We start from the raw sequence: 18,263 nt of genomic DNA, 5'->3' as shown, positions 1-18,263 counted from the left end.
GGAACACAGAGTTAAATTCGGAATATAAATTTAAAAAATTAGCCGTTGTCGTTCACGTTCTCCAGACAACGCAGAATTTGGTCATTTCACGTTGTTGTTTTGCAGAGGACAGCAAAGAAATGTACCAAGAATTATAAAGCACGTGCACAATCATTGTTCTGCTCATTAAACCTTTTGTTTAGTGACGTTCCCGTTGCCGTGACCGTCGTGGTTTTCTTAAACTCCCGACTATTTAACGCAGTGATTCATCTATCTGCGCGTTCCAAGACTTACATTTACTGTTATTTCTCAAAGTAGTGTCAAATCGTGGTGTGTCACTTAAAATCTGTCCTTGTATGCATCAACTTCATGCATGACGACGCATCGATGGCGAGGTGTGAAAACGTTTCAATAACAAGTCTGCTCGTGTCGGTATGACCAAGTTCTCTTTCTGGCTTGTCTCCATTGAAATAAATGCTAAATTGAGAATGTAGGTTCACTGTTTTATTCCATTGTTTAGCTTACAAGGCGACCATGCTTGCTAAGTTATTGAAAGCGGTCATCCGAAATAATCAGTCGATATTATTTACCTGTCTTGGAGATTAATTATGATACAGCATTGGTCTAACTCAAGAACCTTTGGCGATCGATTTTGTACACTTTTGTAAACAACCCTAATGGTTTCTACGGAGTGAAATGGGCAGCAAAATATGTTGCTAGTTTTTAATTAAAAATTTCAAGGCAGCTCACTTTTGATAAAAAAGGCCGCAAATCACAATAACTGTCTTTTGTGAGGAGCGCCAAATTTATTGACAAAGCTAATAAAGAAAGATATATCGAGCACAACATTTCAGTGAAACGTCAGAAGTTCTTTGGACACCTCACTGAAGACACATCATCTGAACATACGGATTACAGAGGTATCAATATTTTTCTTGTTAAGAGGGAATATAAGGCATGGAAAGTATATTGTCTTAAAGAGAAATATGAATGGTTAAAAAGTTTTCACTAGGTCTTATAATTATTTTGATCTTTAAATCTTTTGAACAGTTTTAAGACAGATCGGTATGTGATAATGTCAGGGACGTTCCCGCGAAAATGTTCTACTCGATAGATTTCCCTCAAGCTTCTGCTGCGCCGGACAGATAATGAATTACTTGTTTCAGAAATGGAAAAAAAATGGAGCCACGGACTTCGTCTCAGAGATAAAATGTGTGGAAAACTAGTCTGATTTTGAAAAATTGAAATGGCGCCTGTAAATCAGCATGATGTCCAGGGTTTTTAGCTTAAAATATCAAAGATGAATTAGAAGAGACAAACTATCCTAGTAATATTTTGCAAAAGTGAATCCGTTGCGTTAATAATTCCAAATGCTGTGAGGAGCGGCAAATTTATTGACGAAGCTAATAAAGAAAGATATATCGAGCACAACATTTCGGTGAAACGTCAGAAGTTCTTTAAACACCTCACTGAAGACATCATCTCAACATACGGATTACAGAGGTATCAATATTTTCTCCCGTTTAAGAGGGTATGGAGGGCATGGAAAGTATATTGTTTTAACGAGAAACATGAGACCGAAAAAGGTTTCCTCAAGGTCTTATTTTGATGAGTTTTTAGACAACAGTATGTGATAAAGTTTACGCCGACACTTCGGCTACTTGACAAGCCTCATTTGCGATAAATTTTCTCAAACCTCGGGTACCTTCGTGTTCTTTTCACGAGGGTATTCTTTTCATCATTGCTGCCTAGGAAATTTGTCCACGAAAAAATTTTAATTTGCATTTTGAAAGCAAGCCTTGGTCGTGAAATTTGTTTGTCTGATGACACTATTCATAAGCGCTATTGTTGGTCGACTTGGTGGTAAAAGAACGGATTCCTGTAAGTCAAGAAGAAATTGCATTTGTTCTTGTTTCTTGTCAACATAACCCACTGTCCGAAGTATATTCTACAAATAGACCAATTTCGATATATTAAAATTCAGCCTTAAACAATAGACCTCAGTACGAGGCTCTGGGGAATAAACCCCACAAACTCTGTAGTTATTCCCCAGAGCCTCGTACTGAGGTCTATTGTTTTAGGCTGAATTTAATATATCAAAATTGGTCTATTGAAATGCTTAATTATATTGTCTTAAGGGCGGTCTTAAGAAATTCAACTGTGGACCTTCCAGTTGACTAAACTAACAGTATGTCGACATTCACTCAATTTTTGACACTTCCTGAGTTTCGACTGAAGAAAAAGGCAAAATGTCAAATGTGCCAATAATATCAAGGCGTAAAATTGGTCAAGTAACGATGATAAAGCATGTAATACCTGTCGGGCAATTTTAACTTGGCAGGAACTTGAAAATGAAATGAATAGAAGAGAGATTATTTAATAACATACGAATGAGCGCGTGTCGAGCTCGCAGTTGCAGCATTTTTTATTGCTTTCTCGGACCGACAATAATGATTTAAACTTGCAACGTACAAAAGTATGTAATCTAGAGCAAGATTCAGGATGAAGGGTAAGAAACTAAATCGCTCACCTATATATGTCTTGTTCTCAAGGTAATCCCACTCAAATTGTTTTTAGATATGAAATCAGTCCTCTGGTGGTCATTACTAGTAACGAAGCTCCGGCGACCCGAAGGGCGACTTCGACGCATGAGAAAATGACCACGTCGCGAAACACGGCGGCCATACTCCAGCTAATAAAATTAGGGAGCTTAAGAAAACCACGACGACAACGGCAACGGCGCTGAACAAAAGGTTTAATGAGGAGAACAATGGCTGTGCACGTGCGTCATAATTCTTGGTAAATTCTTTGCCGTCCTCTGTAAAACAACAACGAGGAATGACCAAATTCTGCGTCGTCTGGAGAATGTCAACCACGACGGCTAATTTTTTAAATTTTTATTCGAATTTATCTTTTTGTCCTAGATTCAGTTTCGTGATAGCTTTGACAGTGATAAACAAAGTAAACGACTTTAGGGTACCGCAATATTCGTAGGTAAAATATAAAATCATTTTTTATCATATCTTTTAATTATATTCTACATCGGTACTATATAGACGAGTCTCCTCAGAGACTGATTAAATTAATTTGCGCTTTCATTAGATGATACGGCGTCTGCAGCAATATTTGAGCACTTTCCTGGTTTCTTTTGTCACAAATTTACAATTTGAAGAGTATTAAAGCCACTAACTTGGGAACGTTTTGGTCTGTCTAAAAAATACGCATCCACGGTAACGTTTCAGTTTTGCTCTAAAAAGGGAGAAGTGTCGCTAATTGAAAAATAACTGCCGTCCTCGGTTACATGGCATATAAAACTAAAAGCACGCGGAAACACAGTATATAACACTAACGATGCTAGAAGCATGCGTCTTACATGTTGGGTTCTACCATAACGAAAACACGTGTGTGTCATCCCGTATGCAATGTATCCTCCGCTTAAATGTATAAAATACCAGTCTCGTTCCCAGAGTCTTCGTTCCCCTTGACCAGCGGTGGGAAAACGAGAGCTCTAGGAGCAACCATTTCAGGGATGCGCCATAGATGCAGACTGCGCAGTGAAACCGGATGGGCAGAATCACCAGAATTCGCTTATTTCAAAATGGTTGCTCTCAGAGCTCTCGTTTTCCGACCGCTGGTCACGGGGAACGAAGACTCTGGGAACGAGATTGATAAAATGCACGAACGCTAACTGATCTGCGCATACCTATAGAGCAAAGTGGTTTTGTTCTAAAGAGAATAGTACCAAAAGGAGAGCAAGGGGTTTTCTGAAACAAATGTACAGTTTTGCGATGGTCATACTCAACCGGCGTAGGTGGAACATGTTTTATATAGAGTAAACAAGTACCTTTCCCACCCCACCCCCACCACTTCCTTGCCTCTAGACTAATTAATTACTTGAAATGAATTAATTAAACAAACGTTAAAGTTTACACCTTAGCGCCTTAGTTCTTAGTTTAATAGTGCCTTAGTTCCATAGTGCCTTAGCGGGTGGCAGCCCCCAAAACCATGCCAATAGTGCTCTTAACACCAAAAACCAATCAAACCACACACAAAACTGGTTCACTTTGAAATGTATTCCGTGCACGAACTTTTGGTCGAAAGCTTATTGGATAGTCCACTCATAGTCGGTAAAGGGACCACCTATCAACTATGGTCCATTAAAAAAGCATCATCTCCAGAAGAGTGATTTTTGATTGAAAAATAACAGTTTAAAAGTATTTTTCATGTTAAGGGGGTATGGAAGGTATGAAGGGATACAATAATGTAAGGAGAAATCTAGTGAATTTCAATAGACTTGGTGAAATGACCAACATCTTGACATTTTATGGCCATTTTTGTCTTCTATTGTTTATGGTCTGGACAATTGTTCACATGCTTTTCTTACCACTGAACATGTAAAAATTAGCACATTTTGCTGGCCATCCATGGAATGCAAGAAATTATATTGAGTATATTATCGTTTTGTAGAAAAACCACCATATTTTTAAAAATAAATAAATTAAATGGTGAGCGTTAAATAGATTTTTATTGTATCGTATTATTACTCTAAGCGAATTAAGATTTTAGATTACACAAGTATATTGCTATTTGTAAGTCGATTTTACTTCGGTTAGGTTGGACTCGATAACGAAATTGTAGCAATAATGGCCAAGAGAGCAAGTCTTGTTGATGTTTTCATCATCATTATCATTGGAGGTAAGTAAAGACATACTAAAGCCAGCAGTGTCCGTTTGAGTTGGTCTGTCATTTTTTGACCTCTATCAGGGGTCAGGAAATAATCTAAACAAGGTTACTAAACACCAGGAATTGGTCGAGGGTTTGTAACTAAAAGATTCCCAGATCATTAACTTCACACCCGAGAAAGGTTTTCCGCACCACCTCGTCACTGATACACCGGTACGATATGTATTGAAAGGCACTTTTAAATACCTGGATGATAGCTTTGACGACCCAAAAGGAAGAGGCAACATTAAGCTTTTGCGGTCCGTTTTAAGCCTTTTGTAAACTAAAAGGGGATATGTTCAACACAATACAAAATGTGTTTGATATATTCTTCGGCAAACATCTTGTGTTGGCGCGAGACCGCTAAATTGAGTCAAGCAAAACGAAACTTTCTTTACTTCATAACGCAGTGAAGATCATTTCATTAATTTCTTTCATTTCATATCTCCACCACAATTTTCTATCCTCATGTCCTTGATATATTCCTTGATGCAGTTTATTTCTTTTCTTAGAACCTCATATTTTACTTCCTTATATGCTACTTAGGTATTATGGTGGCGCAAGGAGAAAATATCTGCAACCTACCAAGCGAGCCAGGTCCGTGTCGTGGATATTTTCCACGCTATTATTTTGACAAAGTGGCCGGAAAATGCGAAATATTCATCTATGGTGGATGCGGCGGCAATGCCAACAACTTTGAAACTAAGAGGGCATGCAAAAAAAGATGTCTCCGCAACTAGAAAGAAAGGTAAGGATCGTTTATAAGATAGCATTATTGAATTTTCTTTTCAGTTCACAACAACGTCGAGACAAGTAAACCACGCCGGCTCGATGAAAACCGATTTATGTAACTAAAGGCCGGCCCTCTGTCTCGGGCCTATAAGATTTTAGTGTAATGTGTGGCACCAACTCCTCTTGGTCCTTCCTATTTATATATTTTTAAGATTTTTTCACTACCTATATGACTGCTCTATCAACTTGTTTTCGGTCTTTTTCGGCACTCTTCAGTTTTCGAATCCTACGAGTTTGGGTAAAGTTTGGACGAACCAAATTACCCATAGCGAGCCGAGCCAAAGCAGCATGGTATGCCGTCAAAGCGTACTAAAAGTGAGTTAATAGGTAGAAAGTTCCCCTCAGACCATAAAAGGTCAGCGACTCGATATCGCAGGATATCAGGACAGTAGACGGTTTCTGATTGGCTAATGGTGAATTTGTTATGGTTATTGCATTTCTCTGACAGAGTGGTTGTTATGTAGTAAGGTACAATATGTGCCTTCAATTTTTTTTTCCAGAAAGTTTTTTTTTGTCTTTCCACAGCATCAAACTGCGACGAGATTGCCAGGAAAGAAACCATTTTCCGTTAAATGTTGTTATACTTGTAAGGGATAGATGGTTAATAAAAAGGCAGAGGGAAAATGAAGCTTGTTGTGAGATTTTAATTGAGTATCATCCGTGAGTACAGAAGTATTAAAAACGTGGACCAAATCCCTCAAAGAAAATTTGACAAACTCCTGCAAGTTTATCTGAAAATAAAAACGTTAACGTAATAGCTACCTAAAACTTAAGTTAGCGCAGGCTTAGTGTGGTAGTTCCGTTAAGAGTGACGGTCAAAAAAAAAAAAAAAAACGAGCAAAATTGCGATTTTATGGGACTTGCTGAAAAATTGATTACTCTCCTTGTTTGCTCATAAAGAGCTGTTTAAGGGACACTGCCACCATTTTTAGCATGATTTTGGAAATGTAAATAATATATATCGATCGCTGGAAGCTGGACAATAATGGTGCTATTTTGTAGAGCAGAACTCGAATAATGATTAAAACCCATTAGGAAGCAAGGATGGCTAACGATTTCGAGGATGGAAACGGATTGCGATATGTTGGCTTTGAAAAAGCGCCGGGATGTCAGTTTTTCAAGGGTTCAAGTTTGGTTCGAAAATCGTTGAAATTTTGCAAAAATGTTGCTTTCTTCAAGAAATCGCTTTTAATCATTTAGTTAGAGCTAATTAAGTTCTTATTACATAAATTTAGGGATCATTTCGTGAATTTATAACAGTTTTAACCAAATATAACGTGACAGCGTCCCTTTAACTAGATAAAATACCTGATTAAGTATGTACCCACCGGAAGTCCATTAATTTCGAGGAATGCTCGTGGTCAAAATCAGTATCAAATTATCAAATTTCAAACCGAACCTTCGCTATCATTAACCCCTCTCGTGTCCACAAACCAAACTGCAAATTGACACGCTCAGGTGTATTTTCCTATCTACAGAACATTTCCCTTGAATAGCAAGAATTAAAGATAATTTTCGGCCTATAGCAAAATTAGGAAATACCGAGAAAAATTGTGAAAAAAATTTCTTGATAGAAGTTTAAATATCGGTTGCTCTCTTTTTTGCTCTCAAATAGCTTTTAACTAGATAAAATACCCGATTTAGTTTGTGTCACCGGAGTTCCTTTTATTTCGAGGAATGCTCGTGGTCGAAATGTCAAATTATTAAAATTTCAAACCGAAACTTCGATATCATTAACACCCCTCGTGTCCACAAACCAAACCGTACAGATACGCGCAGGCATATTCCTGTATACAGAACCGATTTCTCTTGAATAGCTAAAAGATGATTGTAGGGCTACTGCAAAATTAGCCTTCGAGCAGGCTCAGGTTGGAGCACAGACTTCGCTTCGCTCTTCGCCGCTTGCACGTGTGACTCAAAGCTGAGCCTAGTCGCAAGCTATAGCAAAATTCGTCAAGTTGGCACAATTCGAAAAAGGAGGAGCCAAAAACCTATTCGGTAACTATTTTCTATGGCAAGACTCAACAGCCTACAAAAAAAAAAAAAAAAAAAAAAAAAAAAACCCAGCCCCAGTTCATACGACGCATTTCTGCCGTGCCGAATTCAATTTAATTAAGAGCGGCAGAAATACGACTGTGGATTCATACGTCGCACTTATGTCCAACTTAATTCAGAATTAATACTGTCGGGTATGTCGGTCAGCGGAGTATTCAATATCGCGGACGAATTAATATACTGTGACAAAGAACTTAAATTTTGCGAAAAATTATTCGCTAATGGGACGAGAAGGAGAAGGCTGACAATGCAGCAGTATGTGTTGCAATATGTTCAGGTTGCATTGGGTCGAGAATGGCCAAGTTTCTTCTTTTTCTTTGGAGGGACCAAAATTTACGCATGCTCAAAACATTTACATAGTGTATGTATTAGATTCGACACGGCAGAAATTCGACGTTTGAATCGGTGTCGCATTTCTGTCGGATAAAACGACAAGACCAGTCGAACGTGCGGCAGAAATGCGGCAGCCGGTTCAGACGTCGAATTTCTGTCGAATTGAATACGTTGAATTGAATTCAACACGGCAGAAATGCGACGTATGTACTGGGCCTCAGGAATTTAAATTATCGCGCTTTTATCTTAAGGTAAAGGTAAAGGTAAAGTCTGCATGCGAGCCAAGTGGCCCATCAGGCCGGAGCTTATCCCGGTTTCTGTAGCATGAAGCGAATAGGAATATTTAAGTTCGCTGGTACCCATTTATACACCTGGGTGGAGAGAGGCACTGTGAGAGTAAAGTGTCTTGCCCAAGAACACAACACAATGTCCCCGGCCAGGGCTCGAACCCGGACCGCTCGATCCGGAGACGAGCGCACTAACCATGAGGCCACCGCGCCTCCCCTTTAAGTGGAAAACCTATAAATAACTATTTCGAAACGAATAGAAAAAATAGAAATCAAAAAAAGTGTAATTAAGGACACCTCAGTGCACTGTAAACCCCACATACATGAGCATTCTGTAATATTAATACAGCAATAAATAAGATGATGTCGTCATGTACAAAATTCTCTGTGCATGGAGGCAAGTGTGTACGGGGAGAAACGAGGGGCTCGAGGAACGAAAAGCTCTGCGCATATGATTTCATCCCAAGAGCATCGGATAGAGCGAAACTCGTGATAGTTAGAATATAATGAAAAAATCGAAATATACCATTAACAGCAAACCAACGTGCTACAAATAGCGACAGGTAGACCATCGATCCCGTTACCTTATGAAAACCAGCAGTATATATTGCAGGTCGTGGTCCACACCTGAAATTGACACCATCGAAAGACAAACCAACGAACATTCATCATCTTATCTTACACCACGAATAACAATAACCTCCTTAATGACACTCAACATGGTCATCTACCTCCAAATTTTCTCAGTCCTCATTTAAGCACCCATTTAATTCATCATTGATCTAAAACATTTTTGAGAACTGCTTGGGTTATAAAGGACATTCTCGTGTGGAGGGCATCGAGGTCCTCAAGTGTGCACTTGAAACGTTACGCTGATAATTTATGCCACTGTTATTCTCCTAATAGACAATCAGAAGGTGTGAGAAGGAAGCAACTTCCAAGTCTTAGAATAACCCCAATTGTGGTTTCTCGCCTTTTGTCAATAAAGCACCAAAAAAGGCCCTAATGCTCCATAAACAAAACTTGGGATTGTGCAGGCTAATATAGTGTGGCATGGAGGTGACGTGGATTTACGCCTTCTTGGGTATCTTTCTTGCAGCTTTTTTGGATAATAATGGCGGTTAAAACACTAACATTTGTTTGGGGTCGGACATTCTTCCTTCCTGTTTCAGGTTTTATTACAGGACGGAATTTGCTGTGAAATATCAATTACAATGTGGGACTTACATTTTGATTACCTGTTAGATACATTTTCCGATAACACCTTGTAATTGCCAAACCTGTTGACAACCTGCATGACCTCTCTAGTCAGTCTAGTAGATTTACAAAACGAATGTCTAGTGGAATTGTCGGTGCGTTTGAAAGTAAAATCATTATTTATACTTTCTTGATCAAACAGTCCTGTATAAACTGTTTGATCGTACATCCTATATTATTTCAAGCTACAAATGTACTTGTAATATTAAAAAAGCGATAAGGATTCAAGAAACCTCTCGCGTTTGGAATACCTGTTTAAGCGCTTGGCTGATCACTGCTCACATACACTTGTGAATAGGCGGCGAATGCTAACGGATGGGTAAAGCTAAAGGAATTTCCAGCTCAAATGATTTTGCTGTCACGAGCTTCTAAAATCACCGAATACTTTGTTCACGCGCAAAATGGTTATTTTCATCACGTTCCAGCTACAAATCGACAAAATTTAATTTGATTGAGCATTTGATAAGGCGAGAAGCCGCACTTTGACGAGATTTACAAATGTTCTCAAATTTCTTGTAATTATAAAATCCCGGTGACGGACAAAACACTGACCCCTAGTCCATGGACTACCCTAATGGACTACTCAAATGGACTACCCTAAAATGGACTACCCCTAAAAAAATACTTTTTCAGATGAGTGGTATGTTAAGAAGCTGTGGTTATATACTTACACTGCACGGAGGATGCTGTTCTTTTCGTTCCGCATCGCTTTCAGCCGCCATTTTGAATAACTATACTGAATAAAACAACCACGGTACACAAAAAGCGTAGACACGAATCAAATCAAATATTCTGTGGACAACTCAATCATGCTCCCGTGTGATTCAGTAGCTCAGTCTTTCTCGAACAGACGAAACGATCTTCAGGATGTTACTCATGATTTGTTTTGCTTGTTTTGTGCCGAAAATTATGGCACAGAAGCAGCTAGTCTTCTGGTTTTTTCCTCAGTATATCAAAATGAAATAGAAATGGGAATGAGGATAACGCTATGGAACAGCAAGAAATTCCAACGACTACGCTACAAAAATTAAGAGTGGAGTGGAAGCAGTGGTATTCTTGGCTGGCCTGGACTATAATTATGTGGAAATTTACGCGTTTTCTGTTCAGCGGTTGTTTTATTCAGTATAGTTATTCAAAATGGCGGCTGAAGGCGATGCGGAACGAAAAGAAAAGCATCCTCCGTGCAGTGTAAGTATATAATCGCAGCTTCTTAACATACCACTCATATGAAATAGTATTTTTTAGGGTAGTCCATTTGGGTAGTCCATTAGGGTAGTCCATGGACTAGGGGTCAGTGTTTTGTCCATCACCTAAAATCCCTGGAAAGTTTAAATCTCATTTTTGAAAATCAATCACTCGAGATACTTTTTAGAAAAATGAGTTACTGGCCAAATTGGCCGTTGACGGCGAGTTCTAAGAAATGTGTTAAATGTCTATTCAAATTAATTACGTGGCAAGGCAAAATAAGCTCAAAAATATAAGTAACATAATAGCAGCCTTTGTGTGGAGTTAGAATAATATCAACCATTTTAATCCTATAAGTAATCAGGCAAGAAGTAAATTCTGTGATTCGGTACACAAGTATCAACAGAATAATTTCCTTTCGATTCGACCTCTAGAGACGTAATACCTTCTCAATTAATGGAGGTGGGAGTGTGGTAGAAGCTTGCTGCAATTTACGTAGACCTGGGTGTGGTAGATATGAGCAGAGCTAAACTGATGATAGATTCTGTGGAACATTAACTGCGGTTTTTATTTTCTTTACAAGAACCGTTATCAAGAACAGCTTAGTATTTTATTTTGGTAAGAAAATTTGTTGGTATTTATGCTTCCCTGCTCCGTTTAGGTTTGACTTGGTAAAAAAATTGCAGCAATAATGGCTGTTAATTTCATCATAATCATTATCTTCGGTAGGTAGCATGAACAGAGACTCCAGACTGCCGTGAAAACGTACCCTCAGATCTATTTATTACACAGTAAAAACCCGCCTATAGAACCTGTTATGACCTGCGATACAAAAAAAGGTAACAAAAACTAGCCAGACCACTGGCAGTGATATAAGTCCACAATACTGTACCATAAATGATTCAATATAAAGGCCTCACCCATGAGTACAAGTTGTTTTATTTTAAATAAAAATCAAGAACCTGATTAAGAACCACCGCCTATAATTATAGACCAAACACCGGCACAAGTCGACAAATCGATTTCGCTCATATTTTGCCCATAGATTGGCACTAGTTAGAAAACAAACGGACCATAGTTAGTTTCTGCTAATACAGGATTTTTTTGGAAGAAATTTGAGAAAAAACGATTTCTCCCCAATTGAGCTTAAAATCTACTTCCGGTTATGCTGGATTCTCTGAATATTTGATCGTATCGCACACGACACAACAGCTACTTGAAAATCTTTCAATGATTTCTATATTCAACTCAGGGCTTCATGGTACGACTGAACGAAAAATAAAATAAATCGAAGTTACTTTCGAGCCCGATGCGAGCTGGAACAAGGACGCAAAATTTGACAATGTGTTGCAAGCGAATTATAGGGGTCTTAAGAACGGCTGACTGTTAGGATCGAGAACCGCCGGTCAACGACCCATTTGGCAAATCGCTCATATTTTGCCCAAAGATACCCTTAGGTGACCTAATTCTAAAAATCATATTTCAAGGTTCCAGCAAATTTTTATTTTTCAGAAATTCGCGAAAATTTGAAAGCGCGATCAAAGTGCGGTTTTTCGTGTAATAAAATGACCGAAATAAGGTGCGAGGACGAAGCGCTGGTAAAGTCTTAAAATAAATTCAATTGACTTCAAACTTCACACAAATGTGGAACAACCACTCTAAGTTATTCCTCGTTTTAAACTAATCTCAGAGATGTTGATATAGTAGTTTTCCTAACCATTTTAAAAACACCTATGAAGCGTGTGAAAAATAACGGCAAAATATAGGTCATGTTTAACAGCATAAAAATGCATCTGGTACCTCACTTTCCGATTATTTTACTTTACAGCCTAGAAATATCATTATTAAACATATATCATGCCAAGTTTCATGCTCGAACTCGCAGTATTTCCCTTTGAGAAAAATGAAAATCTATGTCAATGTGTTGGGCGCAAATAACACAATAATTATACACGAACAAGAGACAAATCAGTTTCAACGGCGAAAGTAAAAGGCCATCATTCATTAAAATCCCGTCAATTCACTGCTATCAGTAGAAACATAATGTCCACTACATAGAAACTGTTTTTAGACGTTTTCGAAACATTGCGCGTTAACTTTGTTTAATTTCCTGTCCGCCGTCATGTCTAGTCTGTCATCGCGTGTATTTCACTAATGTAAACAACACTCTGAATTGTTTTCACGACAAACGCAAGAGATTTCCTGTAACCTTAATGTTTTCGGTTCACCAAAACGCTTTAAGTTCGTTTAGACACAATAATGGGTCAACTTGGAATGCTGTTTAGCATTAAGGACGTTAAAGGACTGTAAATTAATCGAGTTGAAATATCTTGAAGCAAATCAAAATCGCGCCCTTATTCTAATTTGGCAAATAGCCGACCTCCGTTCAAGTTCAAGAAGTCGAGAGGTTAATTCGGCAAAGTATTACCGGTACAACAACAAAATCAAACCGCGCTCATCAAAAGTGTAAGTTTAAAAGTGTAGTGGCAAGTCCCAAATAAATTTCGCCTATATAAAATGGAAACAAGAAGTGAAACGCTCTGCCCCGAAACAAATAAACAAAATATTAATACGATTAAATTAATCCGAAAATGTTACAGAAAACATACCTAAAAGCCGTCGATTCCCCTCAATACCACTCCACATTGCCTTAAAGAGCCCAATCTTTCTGCTGTAAGAATCAGGGGCCTCAGGAATCTGTTTTTATCATATCGGCAACCGTGCTGCGTGGCTGATATTCGAGACTCAGTAAAAGTTGTCACACAACCGTACGAGCAGCCCAGTCACGCTTTCACTGCTCTTGCTCACTGCTCTTGCTCTTAAAGCTGACCTATCCAGGAGCAATGATTTCTTGTTCTTGAATGGCTCTTAGTTGTAGCTACAGTCGGGAAGCGGGGGGGGGGGGGGGGGGGAGGGGAGGGGGTACTCCTGGAAATTTCGGATATCTCTATGCCGTGGAAGATTAAGTGGTCTCCAGCTCTTAACACCAACACTGACACACCAGATGATTCTCGAAGTATCACAGGGATCACTAAGCTAAATAATTTTGAGTTTAGCTCCGCTGAGTCAATTACCTGTTGGCGCGCATATTGCATTGACCGTGGACAGGTGGAAAAACAGTTAAACGGGAAAAGCCTGGTGCACATTGCAATTTAGCGTTGTCCAACACGCAATCGGTCAGGTTGTAATGCTAATCGTATTTGATAGAATCTCAAGTTTTCTTTCGACACATACTGAGGTGGCATACTCCTAGATGGGTGTGACCGGGAGCCATGAGTCAAGTCAGTCAACTCGCAAAGCTTAACAGAAGAGTGATAATGAACCACTGGTGGAAGGACTGCAGATTGTCCCTACGCTTTACCCTGATAGGCCTCTGTTTTATTCTAATGAACTGATGCTGTGACAATAATACTATTGAGCTTTACGAACATGCTAATTGTCAAGGGTTTCTTTTGCAATTTAGTCAGACATCGCTCTTTCTTTATTTCTGCTGGAAACATCGTTCTCTAAAGGAGACTTCAGGTCATTTTCTAAAAAGGCGCGAACACTGCGACCCCAACATCGGTGCCATTATCAACGGGTGTGACCGAGAAAGCGTCTGGTGATGCTTCCATAGATAGTAACCATGCATGGCAGGGGTGTGTTAATGTCTTCAAGGCAGCTGCATTCGTGTCTTTCATAGCCTGTCCACTTTAGAGAGGCACTTGTCTCTGGAGAAATATACTCAGTCACTGGAGAGACATTCCCTTATGGACTTAGCCAAAATGTGCTACAAACCCTGCTTGGAGCAAGCGTTGGCGCGTTACTCAAAGCCACAATAGGCCACCAAGAAGCCCTTGTTGTTTCAAAAGAGGGTTCGGCTCTCAGGGCAGTCAGTGACAAGCAGCACTCGTATCTTATGGCAAAATTGCGCACTGGTCAAACGACAGGCCGAAAGCTTGACGCCGAAATGGTGGCGCAGGAAATGCGCAGAGCCCAGGATCCTTATAATATTCGTCTTTTTCAGGTGCTAGTTTTTCGGGGCGGGGAGGATCATTAAATTTTTGTAGAGAGGGAGAGGGAGTAGAGGAGGAAGACCCTTTAGAGGAAAAACTCATGGGCGAATCGTCTCAACCTCGTTCCCAGGGTCTCTCATCTTACCGCACCCTGGAGCGTACTCCAGTCGGGCGGTAAGATGAGAGACTCTAGGAACGAGGTTTGAATCACCTTTTTGATTTGAGTCACCCTTTCCAAATTCGCTGCAACGATTAATTTACCTTTATCGACTTAAAATTAGATGATCTAATGCATTTTGTCTCCGACACTGCGCGTAGACGCAGCGCAACAGTGCCTTAACAAACTAATCACTCTAGAACATCTGAAAACATAGATCTCCCAAACAGCTTACTTTCCTGAAAATAGTTTTTCACAAAGAACTACTTATTTATGATTTTTTTATACTGCAAAAGAAACTCTTGACCATTAGCATGTTCATAAAGCTAACTGGCATCATTGTCACAGCATCAGTTCATTAGAATAAAACAGAGGCCTATCAGGGTAAAGCGTAGGGACAATCTGCAGTCCTTCCACCAGTGGTTTCACTATCACTCTTCTGTTAAGCTTTGCGAGTTGACTGACTTGACTCATGGCTCCCGGTCACACCCATCTAGTAGTATGTCACCCCAGTATGGGTCGAAAGAAAACTTGAGATTCTATCAAATACGATTAGCATTACAACCTGACCGATTGCGTGTTGAACAACACTAAATTGCAATGTGCACCAGGCTTTTCCCGTTTAACTGTTTTTCCACCTGTCCACGGTCAATGCAATATGCGCGCCAACAGGTAATTGACTCAGCGGAGCTAAACTCAAAATTATTTAGCTTAGTGATCCCTGTGATACTTCGAGAATCATCTGGTGTGTCAGTGTTGGTGTTAAGAGCTGGAGACCACTTAATCTTCCACGGCACAGAGATATCCGAAATTTCCAGGAGTACCCCCTCCCCCCCCCCCCCCCCCTTCCCGACTGTAGCTACAACTAAGAGCCATTCAAGAACAAGAAATCATTGCTCCTGGATAGGTCAGCTTTAAGAAGCGCATTTCAATCTACTGTCACTACTTTAAACTTGTAATCGGTTTATGTAAATTGCGAAATGTTGAACATTTGCGCAAGAGCAGTGAAAGCGTGACTGGGCTGCTCGTACGGTTGTGTGACAACTTTTACTGAGTCTCGAATATCAGCCACGCAGCACGGTTGCCGATATGATAAAAACAGATTCCTGAGGCCCCTGATTCTTACAGCAGAAAGATTGGGCTCTTTAAGGCAATGTGGAGTGGTATTGAGGGGAATCGACGGCTTTTAGGTATGTTTTCTGTAACATTTTCGGATTAATTTAGTCGTATTAATATTTTGTTTATTTGTTTCGGGGCAGAGCGTTTCACTTCTTGTTTCCATTTTATATAGGCGAAATTTATTTGGGACTTGCCACTACACTTTTAAACTTACACTTTTGATGAGCGCGGTTTGATTTTGTTGTTGTACCGGTAATACATTGCCGAATTAACCTCTCGACTTCTTGAACTTGAACGGAGGTCGGCTGTTTGCCAAATTAGAATAAGGGCGCGATTTTGATTTGCTTCAAGATATTTCAACTCGATTAATTTACAGTCCTTTAACGTCCTTAATGCTAAACAGCATTCCAAGTTGACCCATTATTGTGTCTTAACGAACTTAAAGCGTTTTGGCGAACCGAAAACATTAAGGTTACAGGAAATCTCTTGCGTCTGTTGTGAAAACCATTCAGAATGTTGTTTACATTAAGGAAATACACGCGATGACAGACTAGACATGACGGCGGACAGGAAATTAAACAAAGTTAACGCGCAATGTTTCGAAAACGTCTAAAAACAGTTTCTATGTAGTGGACATTATGTTTCTATTGATAGCAGTGAATTGACGGGATTTTTATGAATGATGGCCTTTTACTTTCGCCGTTGAAACTGATTTGTCTCTTGTTCGTGTATAATTATTGTGTTATTTGCGCCCAACACATTGACATAGATTTTCATTTTTCTCAAAGGGAAATACTGCGAGTTCGAGCATGAAACTTGGCATGATATATGTTTAATAATGATATTTCTAGGCTGTAAAGTAAAATAATCGGAAAGTGAGGTACCAGATGCATTTTTATGCTGTTAAACATGACCTATATTTTGCCGTTATTTTTCACACGCTTCATAGGTGTTTTTAAAATGGTTAGGAAAACCACTATATCAACATCTCTGAGATTAGTTTAAAACGAGGAATAAATTAGAGTGGTTGTTCCACATTTGTGTGAAGTTTGAAGTCAATTGAATTTATTTTAAGACTTTACCAGCGCTTCGTCCTCGCACCTTATTTCGGTCATTTTATTACACGAAAAACCGCACTTTGATCGCGCTTTCAAATTTTCGCGAATTTCTGAAAAATAAAAATTTGCTGGAACCTTGAAATATGATTTTTAGAATTAGGTCACCTAAGGGTATCTTTGGGCAAAATATGAGCGATTTGCCAAATGGGTCGTTGACCGGCGGTTCTCGATTCTAACAGTCAGCCATTCTTAAAGCACTAAAACATCGCCATATTTTTCCATGGGCTATAACTTTAAATGCCATGAAAACACTTTCTACGGGTTAACTATACACCCACTTGTTTGAACATGAAAAATAATATCTCCGGGCAAATGTTTTCAAGTAGGCCGCCTTGGCCTGTGTTTCTCATAAAGTTTTGCCCTAAATTCGCCGTTGGAATGTAAACAATTGCGTGACGCGGCCAGCCACAGTCACGAAAGATGTCGGGTCCCTCGAGAGATGTCAAGGCACAAAAACGTCAGAGGGAAAATACCCAAAAGCCAAACGGGTCGAACGGGTTCACGTCGGATCAAAGAACGTCCCACTCGTGTTAATACTTTTTACCTGTATGAAAACATTTTGACTAGCTTCTGATTTTTCCAGGCTTGTGGATTAAATATTGCAGTATTGTTCCTGGTATGTTTAATAAACTTTGCTTCCAGCTACCGCAAAATGTATAGCCTGCGAACAGGCTCCCAGCGAGGACGGAAAAAATTTCGGCGGGCGCGAAACAGAAGAATTCGGAGAGCAAAGCGATCGGGGCGGGGACAGGGGAGCCTGTAGACTTTCTTTTTGATGTGCCTATCCGCCCTTGGTGATAAGCCTGTAACAAATCAGTCAAAGAGGTAATTAGACCTGTCAAGAAGCTACATTTTCGGTAATCGAGCTAATCAAATAGCCGGGCCGGGCGTCATAATATAGAGTGCAAGTAAGCAACATGTTCACGGAATATTTCAAACTTAACTTAGAGAGCTTAAAACATATTTTGCAATACTGAAATGAGCCTAAAGAAATTATAAACACACGATAGAGGTGTCAAACTCGGCGAAGCGACAAGGAGATAACGGCGGAAACTCCGGAAACCCTGCCTTTGACCTCTAAAAAAAATTGCTATAGCACCGCCAAACGGCTCCACTCCACTAGCTTCTACTTAAAATTCCTCCTCGTAACAGACCATAAAGTACTCTTCAGAATCACTTGTGAAATAACGAGAGGTCGAGAGACCGAAACTTAAAAGAGAACGGCAAATGCACTATTGTAACGAACCGTTGGAGTCGTATAATT

General features: G+C 39.6%; 1 protein-coding gene across 1 annotated transcript; it reads left to right on the top strand.

The window, feature by feature from the left end:
* The first annotated feature begins 767 nt into the window (after positions 1 to 767).
* Positions 768 to 6,121, top strand: LOC149112710 (PI-stichotoxin-She2a-like). The gene is made up of 4 exons (XM_089290659.1): positions 768 to 899; positions 4,593 to 4,674; positions 5,248 to 5,449; positions 6,019 to 6,121. The coding sequence occupies exons 2-3, from the start codon at positions 4,623 to 4,625 to the stop codon at positions 5,439 to 5,441; spliced, it is 246 nt and encodes an 81-aa protein (XP_089146785.1). The 5' UTR covers positions 768 to 899; positions 4,593 to 4,622; the 3' UTR covers positions 5,442 to 5,449; positions 6,019 to 6,121.
* The last annotated feature ends 12,142 nt before the right edge of the window (positions 6,122 to 18,263 follow it).

Source organism: Orbicella faveolata, unplaced genomic scaffold (assembly GCF_042242905.1).
Source record: "Orbicella faveolata isolate gen_17 unplaced genomic scaffold, um_ofav_v1 contig_2, whole genome shotgun sequence".
Taxonomy (NCBI): Eukaryota; Metazoa; Cnidaria; class Anthozoa; order Scleractinia; family Merulinidae; genus Orbicella; species Orbicella faveolata.
This window is presented reverse-complemented; position numbering and strand designations above follow the sequence as displayed.